The sequence below is a fragment of the Vipera berus genome, assembly GCF_964194415.1.
Source record: "Vipera berus genome assembly, chromosome: Z".
Classification (NCBI taxonomy): domain Eukaryota; kingdom Metazoa; phylum Chordata; class Lepidosauria; order Squamata; family Viperidae; genus Vipera; species Vipera berus.
This window is the reverse complement of record NC_138205.1, coordinates 109,969,483-109,993,820: the sequence shown is the minus strand read 5'-3', so window position 1 is coordinate 109,993,820 and position 24,338 is coordinate 109,969,483. Positions and strand designations below refer to the sequence as shown.

General features: G+C 36.0%; 1 protein-coding gene across 6 annotated transcripts in view; it reads right to left on the bottom strand.

Annotated features, from left to right (window-relative positions):
* The window catches only part of CDK14 (cyclin dependent kinase 14), a 289,922-nt gene that overhangs the window by 184,915 nt on the left and 80,669 nt on the right, over positions 1-24,338 (bottom strand). For all 6 annotated transcript variants that reach the window (XM_081344348.1, XM_081344350.1, XM_081344345.1 and 3 more), the window contains 2 exons: positions 20,502-20,581; positions 9,468-9,562 (listed from right to left, as the gene is read on the bottom strand). In XM_081344348.1, the coding sequence (XP_081200474.1) occupies positions 9,468-9,562; positions 20,502-20,581 (175 nt within the window). The remainder of the gene's footprint in view (positions 1-9,467; positions 9,563-20,501; positions 20,582-24,338) is intronic.

Sequence of the window (24,338 nt, the reverse complement as noted above, 5' to 3'; positions counted from 1 at the left end):
TTAATAATTGGAGATTTGTAATAACATACATCTGCATGAAATGGAACTATTGTAACCCAGACACCACGTTGCTTTTCAAAGATATAATTGTAATATTAGAAAATTAATAAAAAGTTTAAAAAATATATGATTGTTTTTATATATGCCTTATTTTATTGGATTATTGTATGCCTTTAATGATATGGATAGATAGATAGATAGATAGATAGATAGATAGATAGATAGATAGATAGATAGACAGACAGACAGACAGACAGACAGACAGACAGACAGACAGACAGACAGACAGACAGACAAACACAAAATATTTACATTTTTTCTTTTTTCACAAGTCCTCCATACATGGTAAAATGTCCACATTGACACAATATTGACTAAAACTACTTTTATACATTTAAATCATGTCTATGATGTCATATAGTTGCAGCACATCATCCTGTAAAAATTCTCTCAAATTATAACACAATCTGAATTTCAGTCCCTTTAGTACATTGTCTCCTACTATATTGCAGCCAAAATTCTTAGCCCATTCCATCATACTCTTTAATTTGTTCCCGTTTTGTTTCAAATTTCAACAAAGGTTTGTACATTCTTGCAATCAGATATTCATCCTTTGTAGAGTTCAAGCCATGGCAAGAGCAATAGGATACATTAACATAGCCATCCTTCCATTTGAATGTTAGAAGGCAGCCATTACACACTAGACTGTTTCTTTTTCATACATCAGCGCCAGGTATTTTATGTTTTGGTATGTCCCATCAGAGGATAAAATCTTATGCCTGAAGGAACCATGACCAGGTGGCAGCCGCACAAAATCCTCCATCCCGGAGGGATTAATGCCAAGGTGGCTATTGAAATGACCTGTAATCCATGTCTGGTACTGTAGGTATAGCTTGAATCTTTTAGGTAATTTTATATATTTTAATCTACTTGGTATTTACAACTAAATGTTCAGATTGGGCACAGAAAGAAAAATAACTTTTGCATCAAGTTTAATGCTGCTGTAAAAATAGTCAAGCCATATCATACGATTTATTGTTGTGGGAAAAATAGGAGGAAGGAGTATTAGTTGTGCTCACTGCCTTGAGCTTCAGATAGATAGATAGGTAGGTAGGTAGGTAGATGGATAGATGATAGATAGATAGATAGATAGATAGATAGATAGATAGATAGATAGATAGATAGATAGATAGATAGATAGATAGATATACACACACATACATACAAACATACATGCATACATACATACACACACATATACATGTATGGCAGAATTAAATTATAACAAGAACAAGTTACATTTATGTGTGTGCGTGTGTGCCTCTGTGAGTGTGTGTGTGTGTGTGTGTGTGTGTGTGTATCAAAATTAAATTATAACAAGAACAAGATAAATTTATTGGCCTTCCGTAACATCCTGCTGCTAATGCTTGGGGGAAAGCCAACTTTTAACAGGCCAGAGAGTTAGGGTCATCCAAGTTCCAGGAGAGAGTGTTTTTTTATGGGATAAGCACAGCAGCAGAAAAGTTAATTATTCCTCAGTCCCACAAGATGGCACTGTTCGATAGAAGTGACCTGAAACATGCCCACCCTTTCAGATCTGATGGAACAGACCAAAACTCTCAGAGATAGTCCCAGAAGTAACCTGGCCATGTAAAGCTTTAAAAATATTAACCAGCACCTTCAATTGTACCTGGAATCATATTGGAAGCCAGCTAGAGCTTATGCAAAAATAGAACTGCATAAGTAAGCTTTGAAACATTCAAAGCTGTGTCAGTTCCACATTCTACACTAGCTGGTTTACAAATCCTTGCACAGCCCCTTCCTGCCCCCCCCCCTGTCATTAAAATAGTTAATGCTGTAGAAGTATACTCCCACGTCCACAATAACTTCAAAGTAAATCTGATATTGAATTCAGTTCTAACTTGAAACCATTCCTAGATTATTACTCAATGTGTGTGTGGCTTTGTACCTCATTCACACTTAGTTTCTTTGTATAGAATTATATCTAATTTAATGAATATTCCAATTAGAATAGATTCTCACTATTAATTCAGTTGATTAGTTTTTATTTCAGTCGTAATTTATATGCTGTTAGCTCTAGCTACTATTACATATTTTAGTTCATAGTTTAATAGTAATTAGTTTTTAAGTGATGCATTTTAAATGGGGAAAATGGGAAAAAAGTCACTGACACATAATAAATTCCTCATTTATTTACTGTTCCCTTTTCCTTTTTCTTGCTTTTTGTGGCTGTTTATATTCTTAGAGAAAGATACATATAATAAAAGAAATAAGAAAACTAATAAAATTCATTTATCTTAAAAGATATTACCAGACTCTCTCATTCTTGGCAAACAGCCAAGACAGCTCTTTTCCTACAATGTTCTTAGAAAGAAAACATTATAATAAATATACATTTAGTGTTTTCTATCAATACAAGCCAAAATTTGATAACCCCATTTTTTTAAAAAATATTTCATGTAATTGCTGACATATAGTAAATAAAAAGAAAATTTACATGCCAACAAAAATAATCTCCATTTTCTTATAGAAGCTACCAAACCTTACAGTTTTATTTAAAAAGGGGGGGGAACGTAATCCAGGAAACAGATTAAAGAATTGAGGCTTACAACAGCGTGCAGGTTAAGTGACAGAGGAGTGAAGAAAGAAAAAAAGTGAAGAGATTAAGGCTTTATAACTGTTAATATAGACAATTTAACTAATACTTCTTTAATGCAATGAAATCATTACATAGAGTTACTCTTGCAGAGTAACTCTAATGGCAGAAAGTGAAGAGGATCTAAAGAGCCTCTTGTTGCGAGTGAAGAAGGAGAGTGCAAAAGTTGGGTTGAAACTAAACATTAAGAAAACCAAGATCATGGCATCCGGCCCTCTCAATTCCTGGCAAACAGATGGGGAAGAAATGGAGGTAGTGACAGATTTTATTTTCCTGGGCTCCAAGATCACTGCAGATGGGGACTGTAGCCAAGAAATTAAAAGACGCTAGCTCCTCGGGAGGAAAGCCATGTCAAATCTAGACAGCACACTAAAAAGCAGAGACATCACCCTGTCAACAAAAGTGCGTATAGTCAAGGCGATGGTCTTCCCAGTTGCAATGTATGGCAGTGAAAGCTGGACCATAAGAAAGGCTGAGCGCCAAAGAATTGAAGCCTTTGAACTCTGGTGCTGGAGAAGACTCCTGCGAGTCCCTTGGACTGCAAGGCGATCAAACCGGTCAGTCCTAGAGGAGATCAACCCTGACTGCTCTTTAGAAGGCCAGATCCTGAAGCTAAAACTCAAATACTTTGGCCATCTAATGAGAAGGAAGGACTCACTGGAGAAGAGCCTAATGCTGGGAAAGATTGAGGGCAATAGAAGAAGGGGACGACAGAGAATGAGGTGGCTGGATGGAGTCACTGAAGCAGTAGGTGTGAGCTTAAATGGACTCCAGAAGATGGTAGAGGACAGGAAGGCCTGGAGGAACATTGTCCATAGGGTCGCGATGGGTCGGACACGACTTCGCAACTAACAACAACAACAACACTCTTGCAGAAATATAGAAAATAGAATTCCAAAGTTTCCAACTGCATGAAAATGTTTGGAATTGCAGCATCAAAACATTGGAAGGGGGCAATCAATGTTCCCCGTTGGGGAAGACCTCACTGAAGTTTTCTTAGTAACTTGAATAGGAACTGAAAAAATTCATCATGCAATAAAGTTATAGAATGTGATTTTGTTCAAAAAATGAAGCTACAAAAATGTCATGAATAAAGTTTCGACACAGTTTAAGTTGTTCTAGATGGAAAATATCATGCCTTTTATTGAGATGTTATGCTATTTTTTCCTGGCTTTAATGTCAAGAAATGTTCAGGACATTATTACCAAAGCCTTGGTCTGGCATTTAATAAAAAATACCATTTCTGTCGTTTCATATTATATTCAGAACAAATAGGATTAACATGCTTTTAAATTAACTGATTATGATAAGCAATAGAGGTCTGCTATTAATTGCAGAAGTATGAAACACTAAGTTATTTCTTATATCTGCATTCCATAATGAAACCCAAGGTTACTTAGATAATTTGTTTCATGAAACCCAAGGATACTTAGATAATTTACTTCTTATATGGTCCTACATTCAGTCTTAGATCAGAAAAAAATCTGTTTGATTTTTTTAAAATGTTATTGGTACAATTTTATTTACATACAACATTGCTAAATAGAAACACTTTTTTTCCAAATTAATCATGGCTAAGGTTAAAGAATCAACAATCTTTCATCAATCTTTCATTTAGAAGAGAAGTCTGATCCAGCCAGCACAAATTGACTCACTCAAGATCACTTCTGTTCTTAAAATGTGGAGCTGTTAAAATGGTTTGCCTAATAACATAAATTAAATCTGCAGACCCATGATATGAACGGCTATTTGTTTATTTTTTAATGTTTTCTGGTATGAAAGATTTAGAAATACTATTGCCTAAGTAATATCCTATAATAAAGATATATATCTATTTAAAGATCCTCATATTTCAGGGACGAAGAGATATCCATCTCCCTATAAACAGCCAGACAACAGAATCAAATTCAGACAAGGAGATCATTCTTTTATCTGAATTTTTGTCATTTCATGGACAATAAGAGAATGGCATTCTCATCCATCAAAGAGTGACATTGATAAATGCATGGAAAGCGAGCCATCTGTTTGCATTATACTTCTACCAAATCCTTCAGCTACGCAGAACTGTCACATAAAATTGCTTGCTCTAATATAGCTATAGCAGGATCCAGTATAAAGCAAGTCTTTCTTAAGCTACTTTTATTATTTGTTTACTTACTTACTTCAGTTTCTATGCTGTTCCAATTCCTAACTCCGCTCAGTACCTCATAGTAAACCAAAATACATGCAAACATAGAGGGGGGAGGGGAAATTACACAAGCATCCTAAGCACTACCACTGGTTAGACAGTAACTTTTAGTACTACAATGCTATTGCTACGTAAAGAGGTTAAGGAGAGTCTGAATGTCAAGAGTTATGCTGTTCTAGACATAAAGGTGTACCTTACCCCAAAATGCTTTATAAAAGAAATTCATCAAAGCTTGCCATGCAAGTCCTGCTACAATCCTAAAGTATGCACATTTCTCAGTAATAGATGTGATTACCCCATATCTGAGGTGAAAATTATCAATACAATGCCACTGACTTATATTGCTGCAGTTCTCTAGAAGTGCATAAAACTGGCACACTACCATAATTATGATGTTAATACAGTGATACTGACTTTTGGAATGTAACATTTCAGTCTCAGAGGACAGAAAAAATAGCAGCAGCATTCACAGGAAGATTAGACCATCAAGCCATATTTCATTCTCTTTCCTTCTTATTGTTACAAGACAAAGGAAAAATGAATAGACTATCTATCATGAACAGATCTCTATATGTGTTATCTCTGACTAGTACATTTAACAAAGATCTATTAACTTAAAAATATATTTAATTTCAATTACTTGAATATTTAAATGACATATTTACATTATTTACACTAAGACAAAAAATAAAAAAGGGTGAAGGAAAGAGGTTTTTAATGGTAAAGCAAGCATCTTCTTCATCGCTGAAGCAAGAGTAAAGTTTTAACTTGATTTGTGAATCATACACACACACACACACAGAGATAAATTGTATTTTTTCATGAATATTGCAAACTAGTTTTCAAAATTAAAAAATCATAATGGAGAGCCCAACTGCCTATGTTCTCTTTTAATTTCTTATTAATACAAACATAAGATTAAAGTATCAGTTACTGAGATAATCATCTTCATCATTTTAGCCATTGTTTATCAACTGAAGGATGAAGGCCTCTTCTGCATGTTTCCAACCAATACTGTCCTAAGCTTCCTTTAACCCAACTGGGCCCACAATACTTGCTGATGCCGTTGATCGGTCTTATTGTGATGCTTTTTATCAGGTGGGATCCATTCTATGACCACCTTGATCCACCTGCCATCAGTACTTCTTGCTATGTGGCCAGCCCATTTCCAATCATCATCATCATCATCACCCAGTGAGGCACTACCTTGACATGGTTGTGGGGCTTGTGTACCAGAGTAGGAAGATGAGAGCTATGCCAGAAGTTCAACCATACTGGACAGGTCTCATCAGAGGAGTCAGACAGAGTGTCTCTCCCATAAAAAATATAGTGAGACGTCAATTTCAGAATGCCGTACCGGCTCGGATATAGGCTGGGTTAACATGGTCTGCACTAGATGTTGGAGTTCCTAGATATCTGGTGAAAAATGGGTTACAGGACCCAGGACTGTTGGCTGAACAACCAGGGCCAGCAGCTGCAGAACTACTGGAAGAAAAGATGTTTACCCATCGCAAATACACAGTGATTGAAAACAAAGAAATAATGATCTGTTATTACAGATCAAGTCCAACAAGAAGAGGATATCTAAAACGAATGCACCAGTTCTGGAAAGAACATTCAGAATCAGAAATAACAGAACAGAGACTAGCAGATCAATCACAATTTATAATACGAAATAAAGTATTCACAGAAACAGAATTGGATGAACTGCAAAGGTTTACCCAGGGCTAAGAAATCAAAGCCTTGCCAGAAGTAATTCAGAATGTAGAAGCAAGCCAGGGGGAGTTGGCAGTAAGGAATCCAGCAGAGATATACAACTGTTCTCATTTGGAAACCAGGCACCTCTTCCTCAGGAAGAACAAAGCCCTCTAAAGAAATAAAAGAATTGAAACAAAGAATAACTGAGCATCCAGAACAGCACAAAAACAACAGAATAAGGCTGCCTGTATTGAAGCTTATTCCAAACAAACAGCTAGCACAAGCATTAAAAGATGCAAATACTGCAATATCAAGTATAAGCACCAATTCACTGCAAGAAACAAACTAACTAATGTACAGTTGCAGCTGCAGTTATAACTGAATACCTGGGGTACAAAATCAACAAAGAAGAAAAACAAATGAACAGCGCACCAAAAAAATGGAAGTTAGACTAGAAAATAAGATCAGCAAGTTAAGATCACATGCAAGCAAGCAAGCTAAGACAGAAAGAAAAGAAGCTGAAGAACAAGAAGACCAAAGAATACCTAATCAAGAAATACCACTTAGAAACAAGGAAGATCAAGGAAGCACTGGAAATAACAAAGCAGCAAATAATAGCTATAGCCAGGAAAATCAGTAGATACGAAGCTCGAATTGCAAATTATAAGCAGAACTTCCAATTTCAATCTAATTAGAAACATTTCTACCAATCCATCAATGGAGAAACTGCAATGAAGCAGTCAGTACCAGACAAGGAAGAAACAGTGCAGTTCTAGAAGCAGATATGGGATAACACAAAGAAATACAACAAGGATGCGGCTTGGTTAAAAGAGGTTGATGCAAATAAAACAGAAGTTGAAATGAAAAAACTAGTAATAACAACAAAAATGGTAGAAAAAAGAGCAAGGAAGATCTAAGAATTGGTCAGCACCAGGTGAACATGAACTGCATGGGTTTTGGTTGAAACATCTGTTATATACCCACTCATTGCCAAGCATTGCCAATATACTACAAGGAGGAGAAATTGAAAAGTAGCTAACAACTGAGAAAACCTACCTAAATAATAAAAAATCCAGCAAAAGGGGCAACACCAGGCAACTACAGGCCAATTACCAGCTTACCAACAACTTTCAAATTGCTAACTGGTGTGGTAGCTGATGCAGTACAACAGAATCTACCATAGTTTCCGGCGTATAAGACGATTTTTTAACCCATGAAAATCTTCTCAAAAGTCAGGGGTTGTCTTATACGCCGGGTATTGAAACTTTAGGGACAGGGCTGGCTGGAAAACCTGGAGCGGATCTCCCATTTAGTCTGCGCAGGGAAAGCGGGACCAATTGGAGAAGAAGCTGCAGTCTGTGATTTTTTACAGGCTGGGGTCTGGGCATCTTTCCTTCTAAAGTTGAAGAGCAGCTGTAGTCTATCCCAACTTGAAAGACAGGTGGGGAATGCCGCAGCCAGAGCAGCTGCTTAGCTCTAAGGACACATTTGACTCATGAACTGGGCGGGCTGGCTGGAAAACCTGGAACGGATCTCCCATTTGGTCTTTTTTTTTTAATCCCATTTATATCCCGCCCTTCTCCGAAGACTCAGGGCGGCTTACAATTTAAAGCATAAATCAATGTGCTTAGCAATAGCCTTCATTCTATGTATATGCCTGCTTATTAGAGCTTTCACCCCCCCCCCCCAAGCAGCATTATTACAAAATCAGCTTATTGCTCCCAACAATCTGAGTCCTCATTTTATCTACCTCGGAAGGATGGAAGGCTGAGTCAACCTTGAGCCTGGTGGGATGAGAACCTGCACTAATTGCAGGCAGCTGGTGTTACTTAAGGCTCTGCGCAGGGAAAGCTTTAGAGTGAATTAGGAAAAGTGAAAAAGTGAATTAGGAAAATAGGAAACGGTTGCTGGAATTGGGTATGTGTAGTTTAACGAAGAGAAGAGTGAGGGGTGACATGATAGCAGTGTTCCAATATCTCAGGGGCTGCCACAAAGAAGAGGGAGCCAAGCTATTCTCCAAAGCACCTGAAAGCAGGACAAGAAGCAATGGATGGAAACTAGTCAAGGAGAGAAGCAACCTAGAACTAAGGAGAAACTTCCTGACAGTTAGAACAATTAACCAGTGGAACAGCCTGCCTCCAGAAGTGGTGAATGCTCCAACACTGGAAGTTTTTAAGAAGAGACTGGACAGCCATTTGTCTGAAATGGTATAGGGTTTCCTGCCCTAGCAAGTCTCGCCTGAGCCATGGTTGATTGGCCACCCCCCATAGCCAGACAACCCCCATCTCCCACCCCTCTCCCTAATCCCATAAAAAATTTCGATAAAAAAGTAATCAGGGGCCTCCTATTAAATTTGTGTTGACGGCCCCTGCCCCTGCCCAGCCATCTCTCAGGGTCCCAGGACTCAGCCCTTCATCGAGATTAAGAGTATTTAAAGAGGCGGGTCGCACCCAGGAGAGGGGGGCACCCCTGAGTGGTTACTACTAATGGTTACTACTCATTAAATGAAGCAGGTATTACTTACGACAACATCTGAAATGATTATCACAGTATTTTAAGTATGAAATATCCTTTATATCAGGTGTCTCTAGCCCCCAGTCCGTGTACTGGCACCAGTCCGTGGCATACTAGCAACCGGGCTGAGCAAACAAGCAAAGCCCAATCTGCTGGATGCAGGCAGCACATGAAACAACGCCCCCACTGGTCCACGGAAAACTCTTCTCCACAGAATCGGTCCTTGGTGTCCAAACGGTTGGAGGCTCTGCTTTATATTATACTCCAACCATCAGCAGCATTGGACTACTATGCAAGTTATACAGAATTCTTTTATCTAATGGTGGCCATTTTGTGTCTAACTGTCCTAGCTTAGGTTATAGAATGCAAAAAAAAATTGTGTAAACTTACCACAAACTCAAATACCAGTGTCAGTGTCTCCTTTGTATGGATGATATCATGAAGCAGCACAATATTAGCATGTTTTAGACCTTTCAAGAGAGACGCTGAAAGACAAAAAGCAAAATGTCTGAAAAAAAGTATTCAATACTTTTCTCTAAAACAGTGGTTCCAAACCTTTTCTATACCCTGCACCCCTAGAACGCTTCTGATATATTCTCGCACCCCTTACAAAAAGTTCAAAATAATGGCAACGAATTATGCATATACACTATAATTTTGAAAACCCAAGTTTTTGCACCACTTGGAATATCATCTCGCACCCAGTTGGGAACCCGTTCTAAAAAGTGCTTTTAACACAGTAATATTTTGTACATCTTCTAAAAATTGGAATGCCCCAACATCACTGTTTTCTTTTTTTTTTACATATAGCTGAACCCACAGAAGTAGAAATTAGTGCAATTTCTCCCAATTATATTAAAAAAAGAGAAAATTTATTCTTCCTGGATTATCTCTTCCAGAAACAAGAGAAAAAATATAGTAAAGAACATGTGTGGGTGTGTGGGTGTGGCTGTGTATGAATTCCCGTCTTCATGACAAGTATAAACAATTTTAATAATATATCATCTCCTTTTAAAATACAAACAATTATCCTTTCTTCCCATATCTCTTTTACCTATAAACAAATCCATAGTCATTTCAGTCTTGATATCATTAACATTCTTTCAAGGGTTACAAGAAATAACAACATATCTATTTTAACCTTGATGAAATAAATCAACTTTATATTCCTTCCTTTTTACTTCTAACAATCTTAATCCTTAATCCATTCAGAACTTGATTTCTTTTAATTTTTGCTTTATCCTTTTTCACAAGATTCTTCAAAAAGTTAACAAGATTCTTTTGTAAATTTAATACAGGAAAATTATCCAGGTAACTCTCTTGGTTTATTGTTTGCATATCCCTTTTAATTATTAAAACATCACCAGTTTCTTCTATATGTGCAGTGTAATCTTTTTTGCAGGAAATTCTTATAGCTGTCATTTATAAATTCACTTTCAACTCAATCTTAATCTTATCAAGTAGAACTTGTTCCTTTTCCATAACCTCTTTTACACATAGCCACTCGATAGAGACAGATGTCTCTGTTGACACTGTTAAAATTAAGTTTTGAGTCCATAGTTCAAGTTTATGCATACTCCCTTAATTGTAATCCTTAGTTTTCTCTAGTGTCTAATTATGTTTTTTATTCAACTCAAAGGAATTTTTCCATGAGAAGAATCCTTTATAATTAATTCCAAAATCTTATTTAAAATTCATTTAGAGTCTTAATCTGTTTTAATTTCTAAAATCAAATTTTTAATTTTGCTATTTTTTCCAAAATATTTTTGTAAGTTTTTAAACTAGTGGCTAAAACTTTATTTTGGAAAACAATTGAAACAAATTCACCAACTGCTATAAAGCTTGATCCAAAGGTTTCTAATAGATAAAAAACAGTTAACAAACTATTTCTAAAAATGATCAGAAAATGAAGTATATGAACTTAATGTTCTTTCAAAGGCAGCTACTGCAGTTTGTGCAAGATGCCTACTCCCTTGTGTCCCAGATCTTTAAACTTGCTGGAGACTGCTACCTTGAGTAAACAGTTATCTGTAGCACTTTAAGATATCTCAAGTCTTCTTATTTGGAGAGAAATTACTAAAGAGTTGGTCTATTGGTCAATCACTTCATTTTTTGTGCAACCATCTTCAGTCCTTTATTTCTTTCTCTAGAAGTCCAGAATTCATGAGAAGTTTCCCAGATAATCAACAGGGAAACCAGCAGAGAAGGCTGTAAGCTGATGCTGCCTGCCAAAGCATTTCCCCTACCCTCTAGGTACAGGAGGAAAATTCTTTATCAGGCTGCAGAAACAATGTCTGGATCTTTACTGCAGATCCTACTTTATTTTACCACTTTGCTCAATTATTACAATCCTGGCTTCTTTAGTTGTAGTCATTAAGATTCAGGATCTGAGCTTTGGTACTGCCTTCCATCCAGCCCTCTCAATTCCTGGCAAATAGATGGGGAAGAAATGGAGGTAGTGACAGATTTTATTTTCCTGGGCTCCAAGATCACTGCAGATGGGGACTGTAGCCAAGAAATTAAAAGACGCTTGCTCCTGGGGAGGAAAGCCATGGCAAATCTAGACAGCAAAATGTCTGAAAAAAAGTATTCAATACTTTTCTCTAAAACAGTGGTTCCAAACCTTTTCTATACCCTGCACCCCTAGAACGCTTCTGATATATTCTCGCACCCCTTACAAAAAGTTCAAAATAATGGCAACGAATTATGCATATACACTATAATTTTGAAAACCCAAGTTTTTGCACCCCTTGGAATATCATCTCGCACCCAGTTGGGAACCCGTTCTAAAAAGTGCTTTTAACACAGTAATATTTTGTACATCTTCTAAAAATTGGATGGGGACTGTAGCCAAGAAATTAAAAGACGCTTGCTCCTGGGGAGGAAAGCCATGGCAAATCTAGACAGCACACTAAAAAGCAGAGACATCACCCTGTCAACAAAAGTGCGTATAGTCAAGGCTATGGTCTTCCCAGTTGCAATGTATGGCAGTGAAAGCTGGACCATAAGAAAGGCTGAGCGCCAAAGAATTGAGGCCTTTGAACTCTGGTGCTGGAGAAGACTCCTGCGAGTCCCTTGGACTGCAAGGCGATCAAACTGGTCAGTCCTAGAGGAGATCAACCCCGACTGCTCTTTAGAAGGCCAGATCCTGAAGCTAAAACTCAAATACTTTGGCCACCTAATGCGAAGGAAGGACTCACTGGAGAAAAGTCTAATGCTGGGAAAGATTGAGGGCAAGAGAAGAAGGGGACGACAGAGAATGAGGTGGCTGGATGGAGTCACTGAAGCAGTAGGCGTGAGCTTAAATGGACTCCAGCAGATGGTAGAGGACAGGAAGGCCTGGAGGAATGTTGCCCATAGGGTCGCAATGGGTCGGACAGGACTTCGCAACTAACAACAACAACTGCCTTCCATGCACGAAAGGGAATTGCTGCACTGGACTGAAGAAACAAAGCTTTGGTACTGAAGATATAAGCTTCATTTGTCCATCCTAGTTCAGGAATTCCTTTCTGTACACAGTGGGAAGTGAACTCCTGTGTGGGCTAAAGAACAAAGCTTAGAGCATGAAGATCTAAGCTGAGCTTCCCCAGCTTGGAGCGGGAGTGCCCTTCCATATACCATTCTTGAATCTTAGTGGCTACAACTGAGAAAACCAGGATTGCAGTTGTTAAGCAAAGTGGTCATGTGAGTATTTCACTTAACAATTACTGTGCTCAATGACCGAGATTCCAGTCCCAACTGTGATCATAAATCACAGAGTAACCGCATTTAACATGCAAATTTAATATTGCTAGTATATAACATATTTACTCAGTGTGACCTGACAATACACTTTGCTACCAATGCTAACATATCAGCAAATTATCAGTTCATACATGTATCACAGAACAAAGCAGAAAATTACAGTTTTTCAATAAGTCTATGAAAAATTCCATTCCCTTCTACTATCTGAAATATGAATGCATTCAATTAATAGTTGGACATATTGAAATTTAAAGCCAAATCTGAACATCATGTAGCCCTCCACAACCAATGTGTTTGAAGTTCTCACATACATACATTCAAAACTGAAATTAGGTGAACTTGCAGATTAAATTTCATTTATTCATTTATCGTATACACTCTCTCTAACCCTAACCCTAAAAAGAGAATTCCATAAATTGTTTAATAACATCTTGAAATACATTTCCAGAAAGGATCATACTATTAAATAGACAGACAGAACATCCCAAAATTAATCAGGCTTTAATGAGTACTTATCAAAATTTAAGATTGTACAACAAATTGTGTTAACCCATTTAATTGCTAAAGGAAATCATTATAATATTATGATTTTCATACAAGGTCATGAACCTATTCAATGCAAATGATACTTGACAGACATATAGCTATTTAAAGCTATATGTATTATGATATGAAATAGTCTATGTGCACCTATAAAACCTTTCTCCAAATTATCATTATAAACCCAGTGTGAGTTTAAAAAATAAATATTTAATCTTGCAAGCCTTGTTAATAAACAATTAAAGAACATTTTCTTCAGTAAAGAAATGAATAATGTTTTTGATTCACATTAAGTCTTCTATAAACAAATTTTTATTTAGTTATAGGACTTTTGTGGAAAACAGATTGTGCTTTAGGTTACATATTTATTTATTTATTTATTGAACTTATTTATGCATAAATATTGAAAATTCAAAAAGTTTCACAAAATTTTAAGCACCATTGTAAATAATAAAATTATATTAGATAAATAATTTGCGCACCTTGGTAGAAAATAATTAAATATGAGGAAATGGATACAAAAATGCCATGAAAGTATTTGTGTGAAAATGCTGGTCAAATGGTAATAGTCAAAATGAATTTAGTTGAAATATATGAATATCTGTTGAAAGAAATATAATGGTTGTACATAAAATGCCCATTTACAGAAGTTAAAATTGGGTAAATGAAGAAAAACATAAAAATACATTTCATGTAACAAGAATGGGTTACATAAAAAAATATATCAAACAAGAAGTGATAGAATTAGGAATGGAATGGGTACCGAATGAATGTGGATGAAGTGTATGAAGAGTCATACAGAGCAAATGAATGAGGATCAATTCACTAATCAAATATATGAAGAGTAAATGTATGTAAAAGAAGAGAGAGATCAAGATATTCAATTAAAAAACAGACAAGTAAACAGAATGTAGTACTTGAATTGATATAAGGAGATGATGACGATGATGATGATGATTTGGAAGGGACCTTGGAGGTCTTCCAGTCCAGCCCCCTGCTCAGGTAGGAAATGCTATACCATTTCAAACAAATGGTAATCCAATCTCTTCTTTAAAACTTCCAGTGTTGAAGCATTCACAATTTCTGGAGGCAGGTTGTTCCATTGATTAATTGTCTAACTGTCAGGAAATTTCTCCTTAGTTCTAAGTTGCTTCTCTCTGATTAGTTTCCAACCATTGCTTCTTGTCTTGCCTTCACGTGCTTTGGAGAATAGCATGACCCCTGAGATATTGGAACACTGCTATCATGTCACCCCTAGTCCTTCTCTTCATTAAACTAGATATACCCAATTCCAGCAACAGCTCTTTATATGTTTTAGCTTTCAGTTCCTGATCATCTTTGTTTCTCTTCTCTGTACCCTTTTTTATATTATGGTGACCAAAACTGGATGCAGTATTCCAAGTGTGGCCTTACATGATCTTGATTCTATCCCTCTGTTAATGCAGCTTAGCACTGTGTTGACTTTTTTGGCAGCTGCAGCAGCACACTGCTGGCTCATGTTTAAGTGATTGTCCACTAGGACTCTTGAGTTCCCTCACAGTTACAACTATTGAGCAAGATACCACCTATACCATGCTTGTACATTTGGTTTTTCTTGCCTAAATGTAGATCCTTACTTTTTTCATCATTGAATTTCATTTTGTTAGATAGCGTCCAATGTTCAAGTCTGTCAATATCCTTCTGTATCTTAAGCCTGTCTTCTGGAGTGTTGGCTATTCCTGCCAGCTTGGTGCGAATAATAATAATAATAATAATAATAATAATAATAATAATAATAATAATAATAATAATAGTAGTAGTAGTAGTAGTAGTAGTAGTAGTAGTAGTAGTAGTAGTTGTTGTTGTTGTTGTTGGAAGGGACCTTGGAGGTCACCTAATCCAACCACCTACTTAGGCAGGAAACCCTATACCATTTCAGACATTTGTCTCGCATGATCTGTTTTTGACAAACTTGTTGGCTTTTGATTATGACTTGGTTTGCCTCTAGGTGTTCGCTGAGTCATTGCTTGATTATCTTTTCCAGAATCTTCTCAGGTATTGAACTCAAGCTGATAGGTCTGTAGTTTCCTGGATCCTTTTTTTTTCCTTTTTGGAAAATCACCTCTTTTCCAGTCCTCTGGTAGTTCCCCAGTGCTCCAGGATCTTTGAAAGATATAGTTCAGTGGTTCTGAGATCACATCTGCCAGTTCCTTCAGAACCTTGGGGTGTAATACATCTGATCCTGGTGATTTGAACTTGTCTAGGCTGAGCAGGTGCTCACTTACCATTTTCTTACCTATTTTAACTTGTGTTTCTAATCTGTTTTTTATGGTACTGTTTTTGATAGGTTGGTCTGGTTTTTTTCCCTTTGTGTAAAGACGGATGCAAAAAACAAGTTAAGTTCTGCTTTCTCCATGTTGATTGTCACCTTCTTGCCACTTTCTCCCATTAATTGTTTTTTGCATGTTTTTTACTTCTGGTAAAAGTATAGTTGATATGAAAGGAGATAAAGATTTGAAAAGGAGGTATTGGTATAAACTAGATTTACCTAGCTTTCCTCTTTCTTAACCTCCTGGCTTTAATTTAATTACTTACTACTAATTACTCTTCTTTGTAACATAGTTTATTTCAAAGGTATCAGAGCGATAGGAATATAAGTGTAGACAATATGATAACAATAAAACAAAGATAACACAGATATCTGAATAATCTTAGTGAACTGTCTGTAAACTAATTAATAGATTGGATAGTTTTAATCCACTTGCTGAAATGAGCCTCTGAACATCAATCTACAATACATAAAATGCATTTCCTAGGGGTAATAAAAACTAACATAAAATAAATTATGAAGCAAAACTATTTTTATTAATGAAAGTAAAACAGCACGATCTCCTATGGGTTAAAATAGAAATAAATGACTCTAACTATGCAGTTCACGATAGATAATTCTTGCATATCAAGCAATTTACAATTTTGGAAACCATGGGTATCTAAATAGCTCACTAACAATCCTCTGTAATGCTAGTATTAGACTACCCTTATTTAGACATTCTTCCTACAAATAACAATTTAAGGAATTTAGAGAATGGAGAGTCTAAAAAAATATGCAAAATGAGACATTTATTTATAGGAAAGAAAGCCATTTGTCTTAAAGAAATAGTCAATTAGGAGATACATGTATAGATCTGTATCTATAGAAGCATTTGAACAAGGAAACAAATAATTTCTCTCTTTACAGATTTTAAAAACTAAGTTATCTTTCATTAATCAAAACGCATGTTATCAAAAAAAATATTCCACGCATTTATAAAGAACCATTACAAATAATGATTAAAAAATAGGTTTACAAGTGGCACTAGAAATCAATACTTTATTTCTGTACAGAAATTTAGCTAAGCTATTTTAAATTGCCAATGTGCTATAATTTTAGGTGTATATCACTCTTACTGACTGCATATAATCCTATCCTCAAATAAAAATCTTAACAATTTAATAATATAAGTAGAAATAAACCAGGAGAAACGATTACATATAAACATAACCAATACATCAAAGTTGTTGAAAACCAACAGTTATGGGTTAATGTGAAATAAGAACTCATACTTTTATTAGCAAGCTTGTTATGTAATTTTAATTTAACATGATTTTTTGTTCTTGCAGCAAATGTAAAGATAAACATATGGCTCTGTTTTAATTTAATTCCCCAATGAGTTTTGAGCAAGTATCCTAGCATATGATGCAATACTCTAGTCTAAAATTAAAATGAATGCTTTTCTGGTTTGCTTATATTCAAGTTTGTTACATTTGATATACTACTTATTCCATTGTCATACTATTTTAGCAGTTAAAATCTAATGGTTGAGGAATGGAAGGAAATACATATAATTTTCATTTTCTTACTGAGCATCAATAATGCTCTATTAACCAATTCTATACACAGGTGTAATTCCAAATCTTGATTTAATTGAATGTTATATTGAAACCCAAATCAGTTGAAGTTTTTAGAGTTGATATGATACATAGTATTATAGATCTATATATTATATTCTATTTTATGGTAGTGACTTATCATGTGACCACATTTTACATTCCAGTTTTCAGCAAAACTGCACTCATAGTAAACTATTGGTTTACTTAAAGATCATGGCATTTGCTTGGTTACTACCAAATTCACTTAATGACTGCCACAAAAAATTATGAAATTATGAAATTATCCAATTATGAAATTGGATTGGTTACATAACCAATCCATTTTACAATAGGTACGACATACAACTGTAATGGTCAGGCTCCATTATGGTCATACAAATATATGATATATGATGTGATGTATTATAAGGTACAATAAAATATGATACAATATATGATATATAGTTTTCAATTAAATTATAATTATGTTCATCTTCAACTAATATATTTAAGGTATACAGTTTCCTTTACTATGTAATATACCATTATAGTTAAAGCTAAAGAAGAAAGTTGTACGGACGGATTTATTTTAGCATATTTAAATACTTCCCCTTCATTGCCAGATGCTTATTTACGCAATTCCTGTAAGATAAAGATATATAAGCAATCCCGAAGTCCATTTAATGTTTTGCAATGGCTTTTCTCCATATTATCTACCTAAAGTAGAGCTCTTTTAATAAGTACAACAAAGAATGAAGAGCTCCCGCAAGGAAGTCCATACAATTAAAAAATGAAATCCTATTACTTCTAATACATGTGTATATTTTTAAACATGTATAAAATATACACATATATTTTGCTGTTAAATTTTTATTTCTGTTTTCATTTAGACTATATGAAAGGAAGAAAATTCTGATTTTATGGCAATTTCCTTTTATACAAGAAAGAAATTTTAAAAAAACATACATTCATACATATATGCACGTTACATGCACACATACATGCATCCAGCTTCCCCATCAATATCAATCTAGGGTTGCCTACTCAGATGAAAATGATCCTGGAAACTCCTCTTGTAGCAATAAAAGCGTGCATGTCACAAATCTATACATACACAAAGAGAGAGATCTGAAAATTAATTGCATTTAACATATGGGACCCAATTAATAAATAAATTCCAAAGGCAGATATGTATCAACTTTTATGACAACCAGGCTGCCTCTTATAGAAATACACCAACACACTTCTCTTTGTTTTTCATACAAAAAAGAGAGGAAAAAAATGGACTGAGATGAAGCCAATTAAAAAAAAAGTGAAAATTAGGCAAAGCCCAAAGAAACAGATTTACCAAAGCAAAGTTAACTAACTTTTCCTCTTTCCTTTATTAAACTCTAAGGAAATTGTTTGAGATCTAACAAGTGTTTGCTTTTTAATATTATATATATTGTTATAAATTATTGGATGAAAATCAACAGGACTGAGATGTACCTCATCAGCTGAAAGACAAATTGGGAGACAGGAATTCAACTCTGGTCTAGACACAAAACTTACTGTCAGAAGTTTATAGTACTAGATTGAACTTGAAATAATCATCCCCGTTTATAAGCTTTGAAATGAATAGTGAATAGTATTAAGGAAAAAAGTGATGGTTACAGCACAAGAATTCCAAACATTATCTTTGTTTTGAAATGTATCTGTGTATACCCAAAATAGTAAATGTCTCTCTCCCAACTTTTTTGTGGACATACTTATACCTGGACATGTTTACATAACAGTTACCAGTCTACTTATCAGTGTGAGAATTTATTTTCACAATTGCAATAATCATGAAAACATTTGTGTTTGTTGTTAGGGGTCCTGAATTTTACTACTGAATCTAAAAGGCAAAGAATGTGCTTGCATAGCTAAGGATACTGAATTAACTGCATCATTCTTGAACATGTTAGATCTGTCTAGTGTGAAACATATTCCTGTTTAGATTATTGCAATGTATGCTTTTCTATACTATAAACCTTTGTAGAAATGCATCATAACTACCAGAAAATAAACAGTGTTTTCTATGAGTACATAAGAAATCTTTTTCCCTGCCCACCTCTGCGGACCATAATTATCTCTTTAAATGCTAAGTTTGTAATTTTTAAAACTGATACTTACAAGATAATAAACTTCGGATGAAAAGAAAATACATTGAATATCCAATATGTCATTTTAGCAATGAAAATTAAATTGGTTGAGTTTTAATTTAGTGAAATCAATAAATTACTTTAGTGAAAACCTAGTCTTGCCAGATTTGAAAAAAAACTCTTGAATTATAATTTTAATCTGTAAATTCTTTTATAGACTAATCCAGGGGTCTCCAACCACTAGTCCATGGACTGGCACTGGTCCACAGCATGACAGCAACTGGGCCTTGCAAACAAGCAAAGCCCCATCCATGAGATACAGGCATCACACCAAACCATGCCCCCTTGGGTCTGCGCGAAAAACATATCTCCAAGGAATTGGTCCCTTGTGCCCAAAAGGTTGGAGGCCACTGGACTAATCCACATTACCTATAGTGGAACTACAAAACAGTCCAGCTTTCCTCTGGTTTGATACCCTTCCCTATGTTAGACATCAGCTCAGAAAATTCATAGTGAGATGATCAACATTAAATGGTTAATTAATCTTGGTTGGAGCCAAGCACTTCTTAAAACCTCCCTCACATTATTTTAAAGCTTAGCTCCACTTTGAATGCACATTTCTTTCCTTATGTCCAGTAGCATCAGTTAATAATTTGGATCATTCTGATAACATAGTTTATTTTTAAAGTCAAATATTTATTATTTCACATTATCATTTATAATGTTATCTTTGGTACACTTTTAGTGACTTTAATTAATGAATAAACCATCATCCTTAGAACACTACTTAGTTGAAATTATTCTGGATTTGAATTCTACTTCTCAGTAGCAGTTCCGTGAATAGAATATTCTTAACGTGAACTGCTACTAGCATTTCTATACCTCCACAAACACACACATGCTGTCATGTATACCTGATACCAGTTCCTATATGAGCCATTCACCAAAAACAACTTGATTTCATTCGAGTGGTTTTGATTTTTAAGTAGCAATCCTACTCCTCCAAGGACTGTAACCATATAATTTGAGAAACATAAAGGCTCTTCAGAATCAACAAGTAGAAAAAAATATGTCTGTTGCAATTACAAAAAGAAGAGAAAAAAAATTGAGAGCAAAATAAAAAACATACCTTCTCTGATAGCTGTAAATGGAGCACCTTCTTCTTCTTGAAGTCTTATTACTTTCAGTGCTACTAACTTTCCATTTACTCTGGAATAAAAAGAACAAAATACAATTATCTCTGCACTTTAGTAGACTTTTCTATTTGCAGCACAGAGAGCTTCTTATGATAAAGACTATTACTCTCCACAAAACAGCACACTATCATTTTTAAACCATTTTTTAAAAAGTAATCTTGGGTATTTATTCCAATTATACAGTGACATTTCATTTGTTGGTTTAAACTTAAATGGACATTCATCATTCATTACCAACCAAAATAGAAATAATGCCTACATAGGCTTGTCTCCAAACTACTGAATTAAGATGAAACAGATGTAAGAATTTTAGTTGCTTTGTTGGTTCAATTATACTAAGGCTCATGGTTCATCCTGTCTGAGTTTAAAATGGGAACATCCATCAATATCCATTATTTATAATTTTTGTCCTTTCCTGGGAACAGAACAAACCTGCTTATCTCTTTTATGCTTGGTAATGTTTCAGAATATGTTATTTTATTGTGGGTTTTTTCTGTTTTGTTTTTGCACTTAATATTGCACTGTTTTCAAAAAGTGTAAGGTATGGTCATTAAGTTGCTTTTGTACTTTTTTTTACTTTTAGATTATTCGTTAGTAAACAAGGCAAAACCAAAAGGATATTTTTATTTGTATTCACAATACATTTGTATTCTAAATAATTTTAGGTTGCTTCACAACATATTGTCCCTGTGCTGCTAGGAAGGTGGGATCTTACGAGTTTAAAAGTCATGGATAAACCCTGAGGATCCAGAAGTACTAGTAAAATGGCACCCAAAATTGAGTTGCAGAGAGAACATCTGGGGCAGCAACAGACATGGGAAGAAGATCAAGAAGAGGAAGTGCCATAGCAAGATGGAATGTACCATCAGCTGACATAGCAGACACTGGGAAATCCTATCAGTGACCGGAAAGGGCTGGCCTGAAAGACAGCACTGAGGCAATGATCACAGGAAGACAAGAACAAGTACTAAGCAACAGATCCATAGAAGTAGGGGTTTACCATACTTGAAGGGCCCAAGGTACAGACTGCACAGACAAGCCTCAGAGATAGTTCAATACACAGTGGCAGGATGTAAGAAGCAGGCAGGAATAGCACACAATGAAAGGCACAACAAAGTAGCTGGCACTGTATATGGGAACTTCACTTTAACTTACTAAAACAAACAACTTTTAAACATTTCTCAATCTAAGAAGCATTTCCAAGTTATTAGTTCCATTAAAATTATAATTTCAATTGTTAAACTTTCAAGCAGTTAATTATTTTTACAATATGTATAAGATTTTGATGTCAGGTTGTTCTAAGCCTAGAAACATACACAACAGTAGATTCAATTGAAGCAAACCATTCTTGTCCATTTAGTGATGACCTGATAACTTCAAATTGTCAACAAAATCAGTTAGTTTAATTAGTTAAATTAATATGTTCTACAGATAGCAAACACTCTTTTCCAACAACCCAAGAGACGGCTCTACACATGGACATCACCAGACGGTCAACACAGAAATCAGATTGACTATATGCTCTGCAGCCAAAGATGGAGAAGCTCTATACAGTCAGTAAAAACAAGACCAGGAGCTGACTGTGGCTCAGATCATGAGCTTCTCCTTGCAAAGTTTAAGCTTAAACTGAAGAAAGTAGGGAAAAGCACTAGGCCACTCAGGTATGAATTAAATCATATCCCTGTTGAATATACAGTAGAGGTGACAAATAGATTTAAGGAATTAGATCTGCTAGACAGAGTGCCTGAAGAACTATGGACAGAGGTTCGCGACATTGTACAACAGGTAGCAACCAAAACCATCCCAAAGAAAAAGAAATGCAAGAAAGCAAAATGGCTGTCTGAGGAAGCTTTGCAAATAGCTGAGGACAGGAGGGAAGCGAAAGGCAAGGGAGAAAAACATAGATATGCCCAATTGAATGCAGAATTCCAGAGAATAGCTAGAAGAGATAAGAATGCCTTCTTAAATGAACAGTGCAAAGAAATAGAAGAAAACAATAGAATAGGGAGGACCAGAGATCTTTTCAAGAAAATTGGAGAGATGAAGGGAACGTTTAATGCAAAAATGGGCATGATAAAGGACCAAAATGGCAGGGACCTAACAGAGGCAGAAGAGATTAAGAAGAGGTGGCAAAATTACACAGAAGAACTATACAAGAATGAGCTTAACGTCCCAGATAATCACAATGAGTTGGTCACTGACCTCGAGCCAGACATCCTAGAATGTGAAGTGAAGTGGGCCTTAGAAAAGCTGAGCAACAACAAAGCTAGTGGAGGTGACAGTATTCCAGCTGAGCTATTCAAAATCTTAAAAGACAGTGCAGTAAAAGTGCTACACTCAATTTGCCAGCAAATTTGGAAAACTCAACAGTGGCCACAGGATTGGAAAAGATCAGTTTACATTCCAATTCCAAAGAAAGGCAGTGCCAAAGAATGTTCAAACTATCGCACCATTGCACTCATTTCTCATGCTAGTAAAGTCATGCTTAAAATCCTACAAGCTAGACTTCAGCAGTATGTGGATCGAGAACTACCAGAAGTACAGGCAGGATTTCGAAGAGGCAGAGGAACTAGAGATCAAATTGCCAACATACGCTGGATCATGGAGAAAGCTAGGGAGTTCCAGAAAAACATCTACTTCTGCTTCATTGACTATGCTAAAGCCTTTGATTGTGTGGATCATAACAAACTGTGGCAAGTTCTTAAGGAGATGGGAGTACCAGACCATCTTATTTGTCTCTTGAGAAACCTATATGCGGGTCAAGAAGCAACAGTGAGAACTGGACACGGAACCACTGATTGGTTCAAAATTGGGAAAGGAGTCCGGCAAGGCTGTATACTGTCACCCTGCCTATTTAACTTATATGCAGAGCACATCATGAGAAAGGCAGGGCTAGATGAATCAAAAGTTGGAATTAAGATTGCCGGAAGAAATATCAACAACCTAAGATACGCAGATGATACCACTCTAATGGCAGAAAGTGAAGAAGAACTAAAGAGCCTCTTGTTGCGGGTGAAGAAGGAGAGTGCAAAACTTGGGTTGAAACTTAACATTAAGAAAACCAAGATCATGGCATCTGGCCCTCTCAATTCCTGGCAAATAGATGGGGAAGAAATGGAGGTAGTGACGGATTTTAATTTCCTGGGCTCCAAGATCACTGCAGATGGGGACTGTAGCCAAGAAATTAAAAGACGCTTGCTCCTGGGGAGGAAAGCCATGGCAAATCTAGACAGCACACTAAAAAGCAGAGACATCACCCTGTCAACAAAAGTGCGTATAGTCAAGGCTATGGTCTTCCCAGTTGCAATGTATGGCAGTGAAAGTTGGACCATAAGAAAGGCTGAGCGCCAAAGAATTGAGGCCTTTGAACTATGGTGCTGGAGAAGACTCCTGCGAGTCCCTTGGACTGCAAGGCGATCAAACCGGTCAGTCCTAGAGGAGATAAACCCTGACTGCTCTTTAGAAGGCCAGATCCTGAAGCTAAAACTCAAATACTTTGGCCACCTAATGAGAAGGAAGGACTCACTGGAGAAGAGCCTAATGCTGGGAAAGATCGAGGGCAATAGAAGAAGGGGACGACAGAGAATGAGGTGGCTGGATGGAGTCACTGAAGCTGTAGGCGTGAGCTTAAATGGACTCCAGAAGATGGTAGAGGACAGGAAGGCCTGGAGGAACATTGTCCATAGGGTCGCGATGGGTCGGACACGACTTCGCAGCTAACAACAACAACAGATAGAAAAATAAAATTTAGCAGAACACAATAGACTCTG